General features: G+C 34.8%; 1 protein-coding gene across 1 annotated transcript; it reads left to right on the top strand.

The window, feature by feature from the left end:
- The first annotated feature begins 17,924 nt into the window (after positions 1 to 17,924).
- On the top strand, positions 17,925 to 18,948 carry LOC116125885 (endochitinase A-like). The gene is made up of 3 exons (XM_031411597.1): positions 17,925 to 18,239; positions 18,435 to 18,580; positions 18,629 to 18,948. Exons 1-3 carry the CDS (start codon positions 18,051 to 18,053, stop codon positions 18,828 to 18,830), a joined length of 537 nt encoding a protein of 178 aa, XP_031267457.1. The 5' UTR covers positions 17,925 to 18,050; the 3' UTR covers positions 18,831 to 18,948.
- The last annotated feature ends 1,074 nt before the right edge of the window (positions 18,949 to 20,022 follow it).

The raw sequence follows: 20,022 nt of genomic DNA on the forward strand, positions 1-20,022 counted from the left end.
GACTATCAAACTAGTATGTAGTTCCACAACTGAGAATTACAATACTCTCATGCAACAATTTTTCCTATGTTTAACTCTAGACCTGCTGGTTTTCATCGTATGGAAGCAGAGTCGAATCTTTACAAAAACGACTAATCTGTCGAGTTTGTAACAAGGTTGGTCATTCAACTGCCAGTGCTATCATCGTTTCAATTTAGCTTATATGGTGCCTACAATAGTGGTTTTTAATGGAACCCAATAGCCAACTCACAATGTTTATGGTCCACCACACAAATGCCTAATGTTCAGCAACCTCCCCTGTTTTAGGTTCATCCACTACATATGATCCGCATACCAATGTCCAATCCTCAGCAGCATTACTCTAATACCTATACTACTACTAATTCAAACACTACTCATCTAAGACCTCAACAATTTCACAATAACAGTTTGCAAAACCCAACCATTCCATAACCTCAATCTGAAAATATCCCACCATCCTCTCTTAGTGTTCCTTGTCAATAGATGACAGGAAACAATCAAGTTTTTCTTGTTGCCACTGGTACATGATCTTTTATTCAGAACAGTAATGGACCTGTTGGCTCATACTCACAACACAATTCCCCAACCATGCACTCTGCTCTTGCCACCTCTTTTACTCCATCTGATCTTGTGTGGTATATGGATTCAGGTGCTACAGATCATGTTGCCACAGACTTAAATCATCTGAGTGTCAGTAAGAGTTATGATGGTGTAAATCAGCTTCAAGTAGGTAATGGTGCGTATCTCCCTATCTTACATACCAGCAATACTTCTCTGCCTAGTACTTTTCATTCTAAATGTTTATATCTTAAAAACATTTTGTGTGTACCTTCCATTATCAAGAATCTCCTAAGCATTTCCAAATTCACTGCAGATAATGATGTTCTTGTAGAGTTTAATGCTGATTGTTGTTATGTTAAGGAAAGGTTGACTAGAGCAACATTACTGCAAGGGGAACTCAAGGGAGGCCTGTACCAGTTGAATGTTCCTCTGCCCGATTTCTTCTGTCCACAATCATCTTTAAGGTGTCCTGGTGTGTCCAAGTCCTATCCAGTAGTTATAATGCAATGTCTAGCTCTTGTGAAGGTATGTCCAGCTCTTGTCTGAATGTGTGCAACTCTAGTGTTCAGAATAATGTCGCTTTACATTGTGATTTGTCTCAGTTTGTGCTTAATGATACTATCCCTTGTAACACCTTCTCTATTAATAATAATAAATCTTTGTTTTTCTAATGCAACTTTTTCTGATATGAGTGAATAGTGCCTATCAATTATGTTGCTACATATTTCACTACTGATAAAGTTGATACTAACTGCATGACATGGCACAAAGGTTTAAGACACCCTCATTCCCTTATTTTGTAGAAAATCATTGTTGTTTTACCTAAGAATGCTTTACTTAAGTCTAAAACATTGTTCAGTTCTCCATCCACCTTTTGTGATGTATGTCAGTTAGGAAAATTACATCTTACTAGCTTTCCATCATCCACATCTCAAGCTATTGCACCACTTGAACTAATTCACAATGATGTGTGGGGTCCTGTCCCTTTACCTTCCTCTAAAGATTTTAAATATTATGTTCAATTCTTGGATGATATAGCAGGTATACTTGGCTTTTTCCATTTAGGACTAAGGCTGAAGTTAAATCAATCTTTATTAAGTTTCACACTCTTGCTGAGAGGCAATTTGGCCACAAAGTTAAGTGCCTACAGTCTGATCAAGGAGGAGAGTACATTGCATTGCATTCTTACCTCATTGACTTAGGCATTAAGTTCAGACATTCATGTTCCCATATACACCAACAAAATGGTAGATGTGAGAGAAAACATAGGCACATAGTGGAGACAAGTTTAACTTTGCTTGTTCATGCCTCTATGCCCCTTCAGTTTTGGTGGTTAGCTTTTGAAACTATAATTTTTCTCATCAATAGAATGCCTACAGTTACTCAAGCTTATTTGTCTCCTTATCAGCAGTTATTCAAGGTTCAACCAGTTTATGAGTCTTTGAAAGTGTTTGGTTGTTCATGCTTTCCCTTCCTTAGACCTTTTAATAGGGGTGAGCACAGGTGGCGGGTAGAACCGGAACCGAGGGGTAGAACCGGAACTGGAACCAGAACCTACCCAGAACAGGTATTGTGCGGGTAGGTTCCGGTTTCAATTTTTTGGAACCGATACTATGCGGTTTCGGTTCCGGTTCCTGTTCTTGTGTGTGGAGGAACCGGAACCTGTAAAAAGGGTACCCTGTTTGGAACCTGTAGGGGTACCCGATTTAGAACCGATTTTTGGAACCTGTTTTGGAACTTGTTTTGGAACCTGTTTGGAACCTGTTTTGGAACTTGGACTACAATGAAATATTTGTGAAATGTGAATAATGAAGGGTTTCTATTATTTTACATATAAAAAAATTTAAAATAGAAAAAGTTAAATTTTTAGAATAACCTAATTAAATAAATATACGAATAAAATTATACTTATTATATATAAATTACACCATATTAAAAGCTTTAATATATTATAATACATTAATATTAACGTTTTGAATTACTCGATAGAATAATTGGAATTATGATCCAAAAAAGTGGTTTTACATTTTTAATGGTTAAAAGAATTATTTTTGAATAAAATAGTAATCTTTGATTGAGTAATAATATATTTAGTTATTTACTTCAATTATCAAGTTTCTAGTATATCTATAATAAATTAGGAATTAATTAATTATATCGATAAAATTGATAAACATTAATAAATTTAATTACTATTAAATATCATACTTATCAATTATACATACCTATAGTTAAATGATTACCTATTAATATAATTTTATAACCATTACTTAATTGATTTATAGTAATTAATTATAGCATTACATATATGATTACTACTTATTAATTGACTTATAATCATTTAGTATATTACTTATTAAATAATTAGAAATTATATTATTAGTATTACATTAGAGTTTATAGTATAATTCTTAGTCACTTATAACTTTATTATAACATTATACAAACTTAATTAATGATTAAAATTTAATTAATTATAATATTACATTAAAAATTATAGTATGATTACTTAATAGTTAATTCACTTACATTAATTATATATAATTTAATAAATTATATACATTACATATAATGATTACTTATAATTATGAATTATATTATAAATATTAGGTAATTACTAATTTACTACATAAACATTAGCATAATACTTAATTAAATGATCAAATTTAATTATTACAACATTACATTATAAATTTATAGTACGATTATGTAATTAATTTACATTATATTATAATTAAATGATTACTTATTAATTATAATATTCTATTATAAACAAATTAACTTATAATATTAATTAAAGACTTATAGTATAATTACTTATTCATTGTAACATTTCACTATTTCATTATAGTTGATTATTTGATTACAGCATAATCTATAACATTACATAATTAGATGATTATTTAATTGATTAATGACATTATATATTATAAAATTAATTAGTAATACATTATAACAATTATTAGAAATTTAATTAATTAAATATTACATTATAGTTACTAATTACTTATTAAATTATAACTTATTACATTACATTATATATTATGATCACTTAATTAATATAGTATCTACATTAAATGATTACTTAATTAGTTATAAATTTATAACATCATATTAGCAAACTAGTATTTATTACATATATTTATTACATTACTTATAAAATGATTAAAATTTTAATTATTATAATATAACATTAAAGATCTAATGATCTATTACTTAATTCTTATACATACATCTGTATGATCATATAATTAATATACATTACATAATTAAATGATTACTTAATTGATTATGACATAATTATAAACATTATAATTCTAATTTTACACAATACTTAATTATGATTAGAATTTATTACTTTAATTACAATTATAATTTATAGTATGATTATTACTTAATTAATTATAACATTCATTAATAACAATTACAATGCTTATTAAATGATAAACAATTTAATAATTATAAATTCATTATAATAACCCTAACAAATAGTATATTTTTAGGGTGTATTTTGTAAACTTTTAAGGTATTTTGTCTTTTTTTAAACTAAAGGGGTAATTGATTTTATCTATAGGTACCCCGGAAAGGAACTCGAACCTGCATTAGGTTCCGGTTCTTTGAATTGAAGAACTGCACTGTCGTCTCGGTTCCTTTTTTTGGGAACCTTACGTGCGTTCCGGTTCCCTTCGAAAAATGGAGGGTACCCGAACGCGCTCCCCCTACCTTTTAATAAACACAAATTTCAGTTTCACTCATTACAAATGTGTGTTTGTAGGCTATACTTTGGTTCATAAGGGATATAATGTTTGAAACAAGATAAAAGTCATTATTACTCCATGTGTCAAATTCAATGAGTCTGAATTTCCTTTTTCACAAGGTAGTACTTCCTCCACTACCATTCCTCAGTCTCTTCCAAGTCCACTTTTTCTTCTGACCAGTAAGAATCATTTCCTTTTATCTTTCTTCTCATTACTACCACTTCACAGGTCAGGCTCTATTCCCTCTTGTAGTGCCAAGCTTATTACAATAGTCTATAACAACACTTGAGCACCAACCTTTATGTTCTATCACATCACCCTTACCCAGATATTAGCTCTACTAGCCTCAAAATCCCACACATCTTCTCCCCATACCTCTTTCAATCCTAATTCTCCCTACATCTTTCCCCACTACGGAACCTTAGAAAAGCATCCCTTGACATTCTTTCTCTCTTCTGTCCTACCATCACATCATATTACCACCTTACTTACTTAGGCTGATCTTACATTACCATTTCTAACGCTCCACAGCCTACCCAGCCACCTCAGCCATCTGTTTCTAATATTCCCCTACACCAGTCGTTTTTTTCTAATCCAATGGTAAAGCCAAAGCAGCTACTGTCTCCTTTCTTCCATTATTGAAGTCCTCCTTCCACTATTCTTCTTACATAACAGAATGTTATTGAACCAGAACCTACACCAGTGTGTTGAGGGGCTTTAGCTAATCCTAAATGGAAGGAGGCAATGCATTTGAATTTGATTGCTCTGGTGCACAATCAAACCTGGACATTAGTTCCCCTTTCTTCTGATGTGAATATGTAGGGAACAAGTGGGTTTTTTTAGGACAAAATTCAATGCTGATGTTCCTGCAAAGTATACTCAGTTAGTGGCAAGGATTCTCAATAAACTCCTAGCTTGACTACTTTGAGACCTTTAGCCTGTAGTCCAAACCTTCCACCATTATAATCATCCTTACCTTGGCTGTTACAACATGGTTGGGATATTGCAGCAAGTTGATGTTATAATGTCTTTTTGAATGACATTTGAATGAAGAGTTTACATGAACTAACATGTTGGTTTTGAGGACTCAACTCAACCCTCCTATGTGTGCAAACTGAACAAAGCCCTTTATGGACTCAAACAAGCTCCAATAGCTTGGTTTGACAAGTTAAAATCAGCCTTACGTCACTACAGGGTTTTTGATTCTATTTCATATTTCTTTTATTCACTCTAAGCAAGATCTTTACTTACTCTGTATTAGTGTATGTTTGATGTATTCTTCTCACAGGTTCTAGTTTCACCTTTATTACTAACTCTGCAAAGTTTAAATGATCAATTTGCTCTTAAGGCTCTTGGATCTTTACATTATTTTCCTTGTTTTGGAGGCTATAGGATCTGTAGTGGTATTCACTTGAAGCAAACCAGATAGCCTCTGATCTCCTAATTAAGACATAATGAATGATGCTCATGCTTGCTCCACTCCCATGGCTGTAGGGACACAGTTATTCTCAGCCGACAGTATTTGTTTGAGCACTTTAGTCCTGTACAGGAGCACTATAGGGGCCCTTAATATCTTACTCTCTTAGAAGACTGATCTTGCTCTCTGTTAATAAACTAATCATTTCTATTTGCCCCAACTAATCTTCAGTGGCAAGCATGTAAGAAATTCTTCGTATGTTGAAGGACACTTATTATGGATTGCATTTTCAATCAACCCATCCTCTCACTGTTGAATGCTATGCTGATGCCGATTGGGGTAGCAATTTAAGAACAGATCAACTAGTGGATATTGTGTATTATGAGGCCTTAATCTAATCCAATGGAGCTCAAGAAAATAAAGGGTTGGGCTTTATCCACCGAACCTAGTATAGGGCTTTAGCACAACCACAACTTGCCACAGAATTGGCCTGTTACAAAATATTTAGCCCTGTTAGTGGGAGTTCCTGTCCAAAACCAAACCTGTGAGTTGGTGTTATCATATTGTGCACACATTTTTGGCTTCAATATCCGGTGTTTCATGCATGAACCCAAACACATCGAAAATAGATCGGCATTATTCTAGGACAGACGTAGCCAATAAGGTGTTCATTTTCTGACCCTCTAAACTTCAAATGCTGAGATCTTACTCAAGCATTGTTCGCTTCACATTTGCTGAACTAAGAACAAAATGACGGTTGTGAGCAGAGTAGGTTAAGATCTCATAATCTACTCAGATCTTAATCACGCTTGGTGTGTTTCAGTTCGTTGTACTTTGTTTTGTATTTTGATAAGTGTACGAGAAGCGTCGTTATGCCTCACTTAGTTGCATGAGGTCAGAGAAGCAGCAGTTCAATATTGCATGCTTTGTTTTGTATTTTGAGAGTTCACAATAGAGAAGCATCAGTTGCACTTTGTTTGTATTTTGAGAGGTTCAAGTTGAGAAGCACGTTTCCTTATTTGAGTGTAGGAATGCGTCATTCTCACTTTTATTGCACCAAGGTCAAGAGAAACATTCGCATTTTTTGTGCTTTTGTACTTTGAGTGTAACACAAGGGGAACATGTCAGTTTTATGTCTCTTTTTGGCACAAAGGTGCGACGGTTCTTTATTGCATTTTTGATTTTTTTTTTTTTTTTGTTAATGCACAAAAAAACAAAAAAAAAAAAAAAAACGCACAACGCTCAATGCTTAGTGTATTTCAGCAGACTCAAGTTTTTTGTATTATTTGGTTGATGCAAATCATACATGAGCCAGAGTTATTTAATCATGCTCAGAGAGTTCAATTCGAGTTTTTATGCCTGTTTGTTATACATTTGTACTGCAAAATAAGCATGCATCCTTGCGTTTTTAGTAGTTCAGATTGTGCGTTTCATTTAATTGCTGAGGTTCTCTTATTGCTTTTGCATGTTCAAACGATGCTAGCAAAAGTGCAATCGAAACATTCTTTATGTTGCTCAACAGGCCCAAAGCACGCTTTTTGTTGCCTCATCTCAGACTTTTTCAGAATTTCCTTCCTCTCACGCCTTCTGAGCTTGGTTTAGGGGGATGCTACCTAATGTGCCAAAAAGGCTACAAAACTGTAATTTTTTCCTTTGGTTTGGTCCCATACTACTGGGTCATTTTCCCATAAATCACTTTTCTCTTTTTCCTTTCCTTTTTGTTCTACACCTATAGCTATGGACTGTAACCCATTGACGATGAAAGAAGATTCTACAGATTACATCTCTAAAATTACTCTCTCCAATTCTCTTCTCCTTCGTTATTGTCATTTTGACACCCCTATGCCTACTCCATCGCACACAATCCAGCCTATTCACGTGTGCGCTTTAATGTTCCTTTTCCAGTCGCCACGGGCCGTCACATGATAGCAAAATCTGCCATTGTGAGGGCCCAGAAGCAACCATGTTGGCTGTTTGCTTTTTGGCCCATTGCAAAGGCCCAACTTGCCTGCCGTGAGAGAAAATTTTTAGAGGTCGCCACATGGCCCAAGAAGCCGCCATTTGGCCATTGCTTTTTGGCCATCAAGGCAAACCTGGCCCGCCAAGAGAATGTTAGAGAAAGGGTCTTTTGATAGCATTTGAGATATGGAGGGTTGTTTTAAAATGTTTTATTTTTATTTTCAAATTTTCTTTGTATAATGATAATTTTAAACCCCTTATGATCTCCATTACGTTAAAACCGTTTTCTGTTCAATTTAAGGGTAGAATCTGGAATTATAAAACCGGTGGTAACCTGAGCTTCGCTAAACCTCAATGTGGAACTCTGTTTACTCAATAATAAAAAATCTTTTAAAAATGTTCCATACAAATACATATCAGCTACCGATATATAAATAATGAGTTATACACAAAATTTGTAATGCATTCAATATTTTTTATATTTACTAAAACTCATATATGTGCAAGTGGAGCATATCTTTAAATATCGGTTTGCCTTTCCACACTGTTACGGGCCCACTAATCGAGACTTTTAATGGTTTCTTTGATCAATCCACGCCATGTTTTTGACCCTTTAACTCCCACTCCCTCAACATCTATCCATAGCTAGTGATGCCCTCTCCACTACTTTTCACGAAGTCAAAATCCCTTATCACATCAAACCACCTCTCTCAAAACTGAATGGACTTCAACATGAAAAAGATTCTGTACTCCATTTTGCCTTATGGGAAATTTTGCCCTTGGCCATTATTCCCCACAAATGGGTGATATACAAAAGGTACTAGTATTGTTAACACCATTATTTTTGGATGGGATAAAATAATCAAGCTGCTGCAGGCGTGCTGGGAAAGAGCTTCTACACGAGGATTTTCATTAGGCTGCAGTTCGTTTCCTAATTTTTGGATCAGGCTCCGCTGTGTCCAGCGTGAGATGCTGCATTTTTTGCTAGTTTACTCATGAAACTGGCGTAAGGTTTTGTTTCCGTTTTAATGTTGCTATTCGCTTCCTTGTCTCTTATTGACAAGACACTATCACATGAGCAAACGCTCAACTTGGTCGAGCAAGATTGATCACGAACGACTGATTATGTGAGTTTTCTAAACGACAATAAATTATAGATGACTTTCATCTCATTAATTTTCGAGCTTATGCTTACAATGACGAACATGACAAGTTCAAATGCCTATGTGGGACAATCAAACAAACGTATTCCATTGTCGCGCGTAACGAATACTAACGGCCGTGGGACCAAGCAGCTCACCTGGAACTCACAATACGGAGCGTTGGCGGCAAAACTGCGGCATTCGATGGACTCAAACTCCCGAGACAGTGTCCCAATGACCCTGCTGCTCTCCTTCACAGACTGCCTTGTGGTTCTGATGAACAACGTCCCCTCAGTGATTAACCAGGGCTTTGTGAGCTTCAATTTCTGAAATTAAGGGCTTGATGCGGTGGCAAGCATCCTGATAAGGTTAACGCTCGTATCGGATATTACAGAGATTATTGCAAGAAGTTCGGTGTTGATCCTGGCCAGAATCTTTCATGCTAGATGCTTAATTTCAGAACTTTTATAGTTAATTATTATAAGTTTGGTGATGAAACAAGTACTTGTTTCATAAAGAGTTGTTTTATAAAACAACTTATTTGAGTACGTATCTGTTCGAGTTTTATGTAACTCGAACGAAATAAATAAAATAAACAGATATTATAAAGTTTGATTATTCTAAATGTTTCGTTAGTATGATATAGTTCTTTAATTTTTTTTTCTTTTTTTCAATAGCATTATTTATAAATTAAGGAGTGTTCTTGCATATTACTCATTTCGAATAATGCTACACTTACATCACTCTTTTATACAATTTTCATTACATCATGATGTGACATATGCCACAACCATACAAATTTTTAATTATTTTTAATTTTTAATATTGTAATAGAATTTGTGTGGTTGTGGCATATACCACATCATGATGTAATAAAAATAATATAAAAAAATTGTATAAGTGTAACATTACTCATTTCAATAATATTACTAATGGTGATACTTAAATATATACAATAATATACGCACATGAATTGACATCATCATTATATGAGGTGACCGTCATCTAATACTTGAAGAAAAAAATTTAACCAAAATTATTACGTTTAAAATCTATATAAAATTTTTCTTTTAATTTTTGTTATTGCCAACTAACTAAAGTTCGACTTTTAAATAAATGTAGAAATAAATTTTCTTCGGGTACATTACGCTACACAAGTAATGGCATCGTCAAGCCATAAAATTTCGCTAAGGCTAAGCACTGCAAGAAAGCATCGCAAGAGAGAAGTTTCAATTTAAATTTGTAGAAAAACAAGTTCATCAATACCAACAGTGATTTGTATTACATTCATGTAAATTCGTTTAACAATAGAATCCAACAAACAAAATTATTCAAGTCTAATCGGACTTAATTATGAAGGGTCAAGCTATATCAATTTACAAGTTTGACTTCAATTGTTAATACAAATTTTTAGCCATTGATTTATTGCAATCCAATGGTTGAGGCGTTACTAAAGTAGGAAAAAAAATAAAAAATACAAAAATAACCAACGGGCTTCTCAAGTCTATTAGACGATAATGAATCAAAGACTTAGAATTTGTGTTATAATAGTCCAACCTGTGGACTAAAGTAATATTAATTACTTAATTAATACCAAGTAGAATTAATGAGTAGAAAAGTGCTCAACATCTTGTCCATATTCAATGAACAAGGACTGCTGACTGCTGACTATCGATCTTAAGTGCAAGTTCTTGAATAAAACGTTCACAAAGCCTTCCTTTTGGAATTTTCTAAGTCTTCCCATTAACTCTTGAAATTTTTTATCTAATCTAACAAATTTCTTTCTTTTGTGGATTATTCATTTTTGTCAAACTTATGAGTTGTGTATATGCACAATAATTACGTCTACACACTAGTTGTCAATTCTCTTATTTGACTTGTTTCATCTATTATGTGTGTGCACGCCAATTCTTAGTCCACACTTTTTGCCAGACTTATGTTTTAGCTTATTTCATTTCACGTGTGTATGCATAATGATCTATGTTTACACTCTCGTTTCAGATTTTGTGCAACTTAACACGAGTTACATGTCTGATAAAATTGAAAAGATATTGTTTATCTTTGTCTCTTACCTTTTAAGACCTCTTTATATATGTCACAAAATGCTTAGGTGTTCCTAGGGAATAAAGTAATTTTTCCTGATTTGCTTTGTGGTCCAAACCAAAAAAGGGAATATTTTTCTTATTTGGACAAACAATGGGTCAACCCCTTGTTGGTTGATGTAACACTTCATTACTAAGCAAGAAACTCTTCATTATATATTTCTTCTTCTTGTGTAAATGAACCTAACCTTTTTGAACAGTTGTTTTCATTATGTACTCTGAATTTCTTAGAGTATTATTTCTATTAAAGGTTCAAGGTCATTTCTCCATTAGTGCCAAAACCTCACCATATCAAACATTGATTTGATAGCTCTTGGAACGTGGTTCCTTTGCTGATGCCGGTGAGTTGCTTCGGCACTTAAAGCTTGGTGGTTTACAAGTTGTTCACAAGTGTGTTCCCGACGTGAACTAGATCTGAAGAAGTTGCTACACATTAAGGATTCAGAGTGTGGTGCTAAATGTAAAGTTGAACAAGGGAGTTCTTTTTACTGTAACTTAGATCAGCTTTGAATTATATCCTGTAATGTGTTTTTCACTTAGTGGATTGCCTCAATGTGGACAAGGTCCCATGGATGTAGGCTAAAAGTGGATTTAGCCGAACCATGTATATGTTTGTGTTTTTTACTTTCCGCAGTTATGTTTGATGTGTTCAAATTGGAATTGCTTAATCAACTTGGTAATATTCCGCTGCACCTTAAAATGGGTACTTAAATGTCAAAGTCTGTTAACCGAATACCCAACATCTTTGATAGGGTACTGGTTTAAGTTGTTTATTATATTTTTTTTCCTAAGTAAAAGATATAAAACGTGATCATGAAGTCTCCACGAAATATAAATTACAGTATTTTAAATTCATAGATTTAACTTGTACTCTTTTTAATTTAGTGTGAGCAAAATTGGATTCCAAAACTTCTTGTATAGCCTCTACAAACTTAATCAACTTTACATATTAGTAATCCTTAAAAGCAAGACTTGCACATGAAAGTATGAGAAAACGAAGCAAGAATTGGCTTTGGATCAAATATATATTAATAATACTAAATATACAGAATCTTATATAAACTCTCATAGAATAAATGAGTGTATAAGATGTCCTTATATCTGAGAGCAAGTACTAGCCAATAAGGTTGTCATTCATATGTTCTCTCTAAACTTCAAATAGCTGATGTCTTAACTAAACATTGTCTGCTTCACAATTTGCTGAACTAAGACAAAAATTGACATTTGTGGCAGAGTAAAGGTTAAGTCTTCATAATCTGCTCAATCTGCGGTGTTTCAGTTCAGTTGTTACTTTGTTTGTATTTGAGAAGTGTAGAGAGCAAGTCTAGTTATGCCTCACTTTAGTTGCACGAAGGCGCAGAGAGCAGTCAGTCAATTGCACTTGTTTGTATTTTGGAGGTTCACAAAGAGAAGCATCAGTTGCACTTGTTTTGTATTTTGAGAGGTTCACAAGGAGAAGCATCAGTTGCACTTGTTTTGTATTTTGAGAGTTGTGGAAAGCGTTCAGTTATGCTCACTTTAGTTGCACAGGGCAAGAGAAACAGTTCAGCATTTTTTGTTTTGTACTTTGATGGTACACAAAGGGAGAGTTCAGTTTTATGTCTCTTTTTGCTACACAAGGTGCGACGGTTCCGTTTAATTGCATTTTGATTTTTTTTTTTGTTAATGCACAAAAAAAAAAAAAAAAAACACAGCTCAATGCTTAGTGGTATTTCAGCAACCAGTTTTTTGTTATTTTGTTGATGCAAAAGGCAGCATAGCTCAGAGTAGTTTAGATCAGGCTCAGAGAAGTTCAATTCAGTTTTATTGCACGTTGTTACTTTGGTTACTGCAAAAGAAGCAGTAAATCAGTGAGGTTTTAGTTCAGATCTGTGACGTTTCGTTAATTGCTGGGTTCATTTTGCTTTTCTTGTTTCAAACATGCTGCAAAAGTGCATAGAACACTCTATGTTGCTGCAAACACGCCCAAAGCACCTTTTTTGTGCCTCATCTCAGACTTGTTCGAATTCCCTCTCACACCCTTCTGGAGCTTGGTTTGAGGGGGAATGCTAACTAATGTGCCAAAAGGCACAACTGTAATTTGACTTTGTTGGTCATACTGTCATTTTCCATAAATCACTTTCCTTTCCTTTTGTTCATACAAATAGAGCTTTGACTGTACCCATTTGACTAATGAAAGAAGATTCTACAGTACATCTCTAAAATACTCTCTCAAATTCATCTCTCATTCGTTATTTGTCATTTTGACCCCCTATGCGCTACTCCAGCGCACACAGCCTATCACGTGTGCGCTTTAATTCCTAGTCGCCACGAGGCCCGTCACATGATAGCCAAAATCTGCCATGTGAGGCCAAGAAGCAACCATTTGGCTGTTGCTTTTTGCCCATGCAAAGGCCAAACTTGGCCGCCGTGAGAGAAATGTTAGAGGTCGCCACATGAGGCCCAAGAAGCAGCCATTTGGCCATTGCTTTTTGGCCCATGCAAAGGCCAAACCTGGCCGCATGAAGAAATGTTAGAAAGGTGCTTGTGTGAGAGAAATTTGAGATAGGAGGGTTGTTTTAAAATTTTTTATTTTATTTCAAATTTATTGTGGGTAAATGACATTTTACCCTTTACCATTACGTTAAACGTTTTTCTGTTAATTTAAGGGTGAGAATCTGGAATTATAAAACCAAGGGTGGTAACCTGAGATTTCGCTAAACCTTCAATGTGAACATCTCGTTTACTCATAGAAAAAATCATTTTAAAAATGTTCATAAATACATAAGATCCTGATATATAAATCAATGAGTTATAAACATAAATTGTATTGCATTCATATTTTTTTATATTTACAAACTCATATATGTGCAAGTGGAGCATATCTTTTAAGATATCTGTTGCCTGTGCAACAATTTTACGCCACTAATCGAGACTTTAAGTTTTCTTGACAAGTCCAACGCCATTTTTGACCCGTAAACTCCCTCAACAATCTAAAATAGCTATGCCCTCTCCACTAAATTTTCACACATCAAAAATCCCTTATCACTCAAACAACCTCTCTCAAAAAATGGCTCTCAACATGAGAAAGATTTACTCACATTTGCTCTACTGGGAATATTGCCTTGGCCATTATTCCCCAAAATGTGATATCTCAAAATGTAGCTAGTATTGTTACACCTGGATTTTTTGATGGATAAAGAATCAAGCTGCTGCAGGCTGTGCTGGAAAGAGCTTCTACACAAGATGGATTTCTTAAGGCTGCCTTCGTTTCCTAATTTTGATCAGGCTCCGCTGTTGAATCAAGCGTGAGATTGCTGCATTTTTTGCTCATGTTACTCATGAAACTGGGCGTAAGTTTTGTTTCTCTTTTAATTGGTTGCTATTCTCTTCCTTTTTCCATGAAAGACACTATCACATGAGCAAACCCTCCAACTTGGTCGAGCAAGATTTGATCCGAGAACCAGCTGATTTATGTGAGTTTTCTAAACGACAATAAATTATATGACTTCATTCTCCATTAATTTTTGCAGACTTGCTACACTGAAGAAATTGACAAGTCAAATGCCTACTGTGACCAATCAAACAACAGTATCCATGGTCGCCGGAAAGAAATACTACGGCCGTGGACCAATGCAGCTCACCTGGAACTACACACGGAGCTTGCGGAAAAACTCTCGGATCGATGGACTCAAAGCTCCGGAAACAGTGTCCAATGACCCTGCTGTCTCCTTCAACTGCCTTGTGGTTCTGGATGAACCCGTCCACTCAGTTATGAACCAGGGCTTTGGAGCTACAATTCGGAAATTAATGGTCTTGAATGCGTGGCAAGCATCCTGATAAGTTTAACGCTCGTATCGGATATTACAGAGATTATTGCAACAAGTTCGGTGTTGATCCTGGCCGATCTTTCATGCTAGATGCTTATTTCAGAACTTTTATAGTTAATTATTATAAGTTTGGTATGAAACAAGTACTTGTTTCATAAAGAGTTGTTTTAAAAACAACTTATTTAAGTACGTATCTGTTGAGTTTATAGAACTCGAACGAAATAATGAAATAACAGATATTTAAAGTTTGATTATTCTAAATGTTTCGTTAGTATGATATAGTTCTTTAATTTTTTTTTTTCTTTTTTTTCAATAGCATATTTAGAAACATTATAAATTTATAGTATGATTAATTACTTAATTAATTATAACATTCTATTATAAACAATATTACAATGCTTAATTAAATGATTAACAATTTAATTAATTATAATATTACATTATAATTAAACCCTAAACCCAAATAGTATATTTTTAGGGGTGTATTTGTAAACTTTTAAGGTATTTTTGTCATTTTTTTAAACTAATAGGGGGTAATTGATTTTTTATAGGTACCCCGGAAAGGAATTGGAACTTGCATTTTAGGTTCCGGTTCTTTTAATTGAAGAACCTGCACTGTGCGATTCTGGTTCCTTTTTTTGGGAACCTATACTGTGCGGTTCCGGTTCCCTCGAAAAATGGAGGGTATCCGAAACCGGGCTCACCTCTACCTTTTAATAAACACAAATTTCAGTTTCACTCTACAAAATGTGTGTTTGTAGGCTATACTTTGGTTCATAAGGGATATAAATGTTTGAAACAAGATAGGAAAGTCATTATTACTCCATGTGTCAAATTCAATGAGTCTGAATTTCCTTTTTCACAAGGTAGTACTTCCTCCACTACTATTCCTCAGTCCTCTTCCAAGTCCACTTTTTCTTCTGACCATAGAAAATCATTTCCTTTTCTTCTTTCTTCTCATTCTACCACTTCAACAGGTCAGGCTCATATTCCCTCTGTAGTGCCAAGCTTATTACAATAGTCTATTAACAACACTTGAGCACCAGACCATTTATGTTCTATTCACATCACCCTTACACCAGATATTAGCTCTACCAGCCTTAGAAAATCCCACACATCTTCTCCCAATACCTCTTTCAATCCTAATTCTCTACACTTTCCCACTACTGAACCTTTAGAAAAGGCATCCCTTGACATTTCTTCTCTCCCTGTCCTACCATCAACATCAGTATTACCACCTTACTTACTTGAGGCTGATCTTACATTACCAAATTCTCTGAAGCTCCACAGCCTACCCAGCCACCTCAGCCATCTGTTTCTAATATTCCCCTATAACCAGTCGTTGCTAATACCCACCCTATGGGGATAAGAGCCAAAGCAGCTGCTGTATCCTTTCCTTCCATTATTGAAGTCCATCCTTCCACTATTCTTCTTACATAACAGAATGTTATTGAACCAGAACCTACCACAGTGTTTGAGGCTTTAGCTAATCCTAAATGGAAGGTGGCAATTCAATTTGAATTTGATGCTCTGGTGCACAATCAAACCTGGACATTAGTTCCCCTTTCTTCTGATGTGAATATGGTAGGGAACAAGTGGGTTTTTAGGACAAAATTCGATGCTGATGATTCACTGCAGAAGCATAAAGCTAGGTTAGTGGCAAAGGATTCTCAATAAACTCCTAGACTTGACTACTTTGAGACCTTTAGTCCTGTAGTCAAACCTTCCACCATTAGAATCATCCTTACCTTGGCTGTTACACATGGTTGGGATATGCAGCAAGTTGATGTTAATAATGTCTTTTTGAATGACACTTTGAATGAAGAGGTTTACATGAACTAACATGTCGGTTTTGAGGACTCAACTCAACCCTCCTATGTGTTCAAACTGAACAAAGCCCTCTATGGACTCAAACAAGCTCCAAGAGCTTGGTTTGACAAGTTAAAATCAGCCTTACTCACACAGGGTTTTCTGAATTCTGTTTCATATTTCAGTTTATTCACTCTTAAGCAATGATCTTTACTTATCTATGTATTAGTGTATGTTGATGGTATTCTTCTCACAGGTTCTAGTTCAGCCTTTATTACTCAACTCATGCAAAGTTTAAATGATCAATTTGCTCATAAGGCTCTTGGATCTTTGCATTATTTTCTTGGTTTGGAGGCTACAAGGATCTGTAGTGGTAGTCACTTGAAGCAAACCAAATATGCCTCTGATCTCCTAATTAAGACAATAATGAATGATGCTCATGCTTGCTCCACTCCCATGGCTGTAGGGACAAAGTTATTCTCAGCCGACAGTAATTTGTTTGAGCACTCTAGTCTGTACAGGAGCACTATAGGGGCCCTTAAATATCTTACTCTTAGAAGACTGATCTTAGCTCTCATGTTAATAAACTAAGTCAGTTTCTATTTGCCCTAACTAATCTTCAGTGACAAGCACGTAAGAGAATTCTTCGATATGTTAAAGGGACACTTGATTATGGATTGCATTTTCAATCAGAGCATCCTCTCACTGTTGAATGCTATGCTGACGCCGATTGGGGTAGCAATTTAGAGAATAGATCAACTTGTGGATATTGTGTATATATGAGCCTTAATCTGATCCAATGGAGCTCAAGAAAATAAAGGGTTGTGGCTTTATCATCCACCGAAGCTGAGTATAGGGCTTTAGCACAAACTGCCACAGAAGTGGCCTGGTTACAAAATATGTTTACTGAGTTGGGAGTTCCTGTCCAAACCAAACCTGTGATTTGGTGTGATAATATTAGTGCAACAGTTTTGGCTTCTAATCCGGTGTTTCATGCATGAACTAGATACATCGAAATAGATGTCCATTATATCTGAGAGCAAGTACTAGCCAATAAGGTTGTCATTCAATATGTTCTCTCTAAACTTCAAATAGCTGATGTCTTAACTAAAGCATTGTCTGCTTCACAATTTGCTGAACTAAGACAAAAATTGACAGTTGTGAGCAGAGTAAAGGTTAAGTCTTCATAATCTGCTCAATCTGCGGTGTTTGTACTTCAACATCAATAACCAACACGTCCCTAATCTTAATGTTTTCTTTGACAAGTCCAACGCCATTTTTGACCCGTAACCCTCAACAATCTATAAATAGCTATGGCCTCCCACTAAATTTCACACATCAAAATCCCTTCTCTCTTTCTCATTAATCACTCAAATAACCTCTCTCAAAACTGATGGATCTCAACATGAGAAAAGATTTACTCACATTTGCTCTATGGGAATATTTGCCTTGCCATTATTCCCCAAAATGTGATGTCTCAAAATGTAGCTAGTATTGTTACACCGGGATTTTTTGATGGGATAAAGAATCAAGCTGCTGCAAGCTGTGCTGGAAAGAGCTTCTACACAAGAGATGGATTTCTTAAGGCTGCCAGTTCGTTTCCTAAATTTGGATCAGGCTCCGCTGTTGAATCCAAGCGTGAGATTGCATTTTTTGCTCATGTTACTCATGAAACTGGACGTAAGTTTTGTTTCTCTCTTTTAATTGGTTGCTATTCTCTTCCTTTTTCCATGAAAGACACTATCACATGAGCAAATCGTCCAACTTGGTGCGAGCAAGATTTGATCCAAAACAGCTGATTATATGAGTTTTCTAAACGACAATAAATTTATGACTTCACTCCATTAATTTTGCAGACTTATGCTACACTGAAGAAATTGACAATTCAAATGCCTACTGTGACCATCAACAAACAGTATCCATGTGTCGCCGGAAAGAAATACTACGGCCGTGGACCAATGCAGCTCACCTGGAACTCAAACTCGGAGCTTGCGGAAAAGCTGTCGGATTCGATGGACTCAAAGCTCCGAAACAGTGTCCAATGACCCTGCTGTCTCCTTCAAGCTGCCTTGTGGTTCTGGATGAACAACGTTCACTCAGTTATGAACCAGGGCTTTGGAGCTACTCAGAAAATTAACGGCGCTCTTGAATGCGGTGGCAAGCAACCTGATAAGGTTAACGCTCGTATCGGATATTACAGAGATTATTGCAAGAAGTTCGTGTGTGATCCTGGCCAGAATCTGTCATGCTAGAGATGCTTAATTTCAGAACTTTTATAGTTAATTATTATAAGTTGGTGATGAAACAAGTACTTGTTTCATAAAGAGTTGTTTTATAAAACAACTTATTTGAGTACGTATCTGTTGGAGTTTTATGAACTCGAACAAATAATGAAATAAACGGTATTTAAGTTTGATTCTTCTAAAGTTTCGTTAGTATGATATAGTTCTTTAATTTTTTTTTCTTGTTTTTTCAATAGTATTATTATAAATTAAGGAGTGTTCTGCATAATTTCAATATATTACTTATGATATGAGGTGACCGCATCTAATACTAAAGAAAAATTTAACCAAAACTATTATGCTTAAACTATATAAAATTTTCTTTTAATTTTGTTATTGCCAACTAACTAAGTTCGACTTTTAAATATATTGAACGCATGAAATTTTTATGTTTTTAACTTTTCTCGAGTACATTACGCTAAACAAGTAATGGCATCGTCAAGCCATAAAATTTCGCTAAGGCTAAGCACCACAAGAAAGCATCGCAAGAGAGAGTTCAATTAAATTTGTAGAAAAACAGTTCATCAATACCAACATGATTGTATTACATATATGTAAATTCATTTAACAATAGAATCCAACAAACAAATTAATCAAGTCTATTGGACTTAATTATGAAGGGTCAATCTATATCAATTTACAAGTTTGACTTCAATTTTTAATAAATTTTCAGCCGTTGATTTTTGCAATCATGGTTGAGACGTTGCTAAGGTGGTAAAAAAAAAAAAAATAACTAACGGCTTCTCGTCTTTAGATGAATAACCTGTGGACTAAAGCAATATTAATTACTTAATAATACTAGTAGAGTTAATGAGTGAAAAGTGTCTCAACATCTTATCCATATTCAATGAACAAGGACTGCTGACTGGACTATCGTCTAATGCAAGTTCTTGAATAAACGTCACAAAGCCTGCCTTTTAGAATTTTCTACTCTTCCATTAACTCCTGAAATTTCTATCTAATCAACAAATTTCTGTCTTTTGTAGATATTATTTTTGTCAAACTTATAAATTATGTGTGTATCCAAAGTTTTGTGTCACGACTATCAATTCTCTTATTTGACTTGTTTCATATTTTATGTGTGTGCACGCCAGTTCTCAGGTATACTTTTGCTAGACTCTTCTTGGCTTGTTTCGTTTCACATGTGTGTGCACAACGGCTT

This window comes from Pistacia vera, unplaced genomic scaffold (genome assembly GCF_008641045.1).
Source record: "Pistacia vera cultivar Batoury unplaced genomic scaffold, PisVer_v2 Contig173, whole genome shotgun sequence".
Classification (NCBI taxonomy): Eukaryota; Viridiplantae; Streptophyta; class Magnoliopsida; order Sapindales; family Anacardiaceae; genus Pistacia; species Pistacia vera.

What these genes read in the sequence shown, in the direction of transcription:
- LOC116125885 (XM_031411597.1), top strand. Translation starts at nt 18,051, where the DNA reads ATGTCTCAAAATGTAGCTAGTATTGTTACACCGGGATTTTTTGATGGG. An exon ending in AGATTGCATTTTTTGCTCAT is followed by an intron (nt 18,240 to 18,434) that starts GTTACTCATGAA and finishes TTAATTTTGCAG; the next exon opens with ACTTATGCTACACTGAAGAA. An exon ending in TCGGAGCTTGCGGAAAAGCT is followed by an intron (nt 18,581 to 18,628) that starts GTCGGATTCGAT and finishes CCAATGACCCTG; the next exon opens with CTGTCTCCTTCAAGCTGCCT.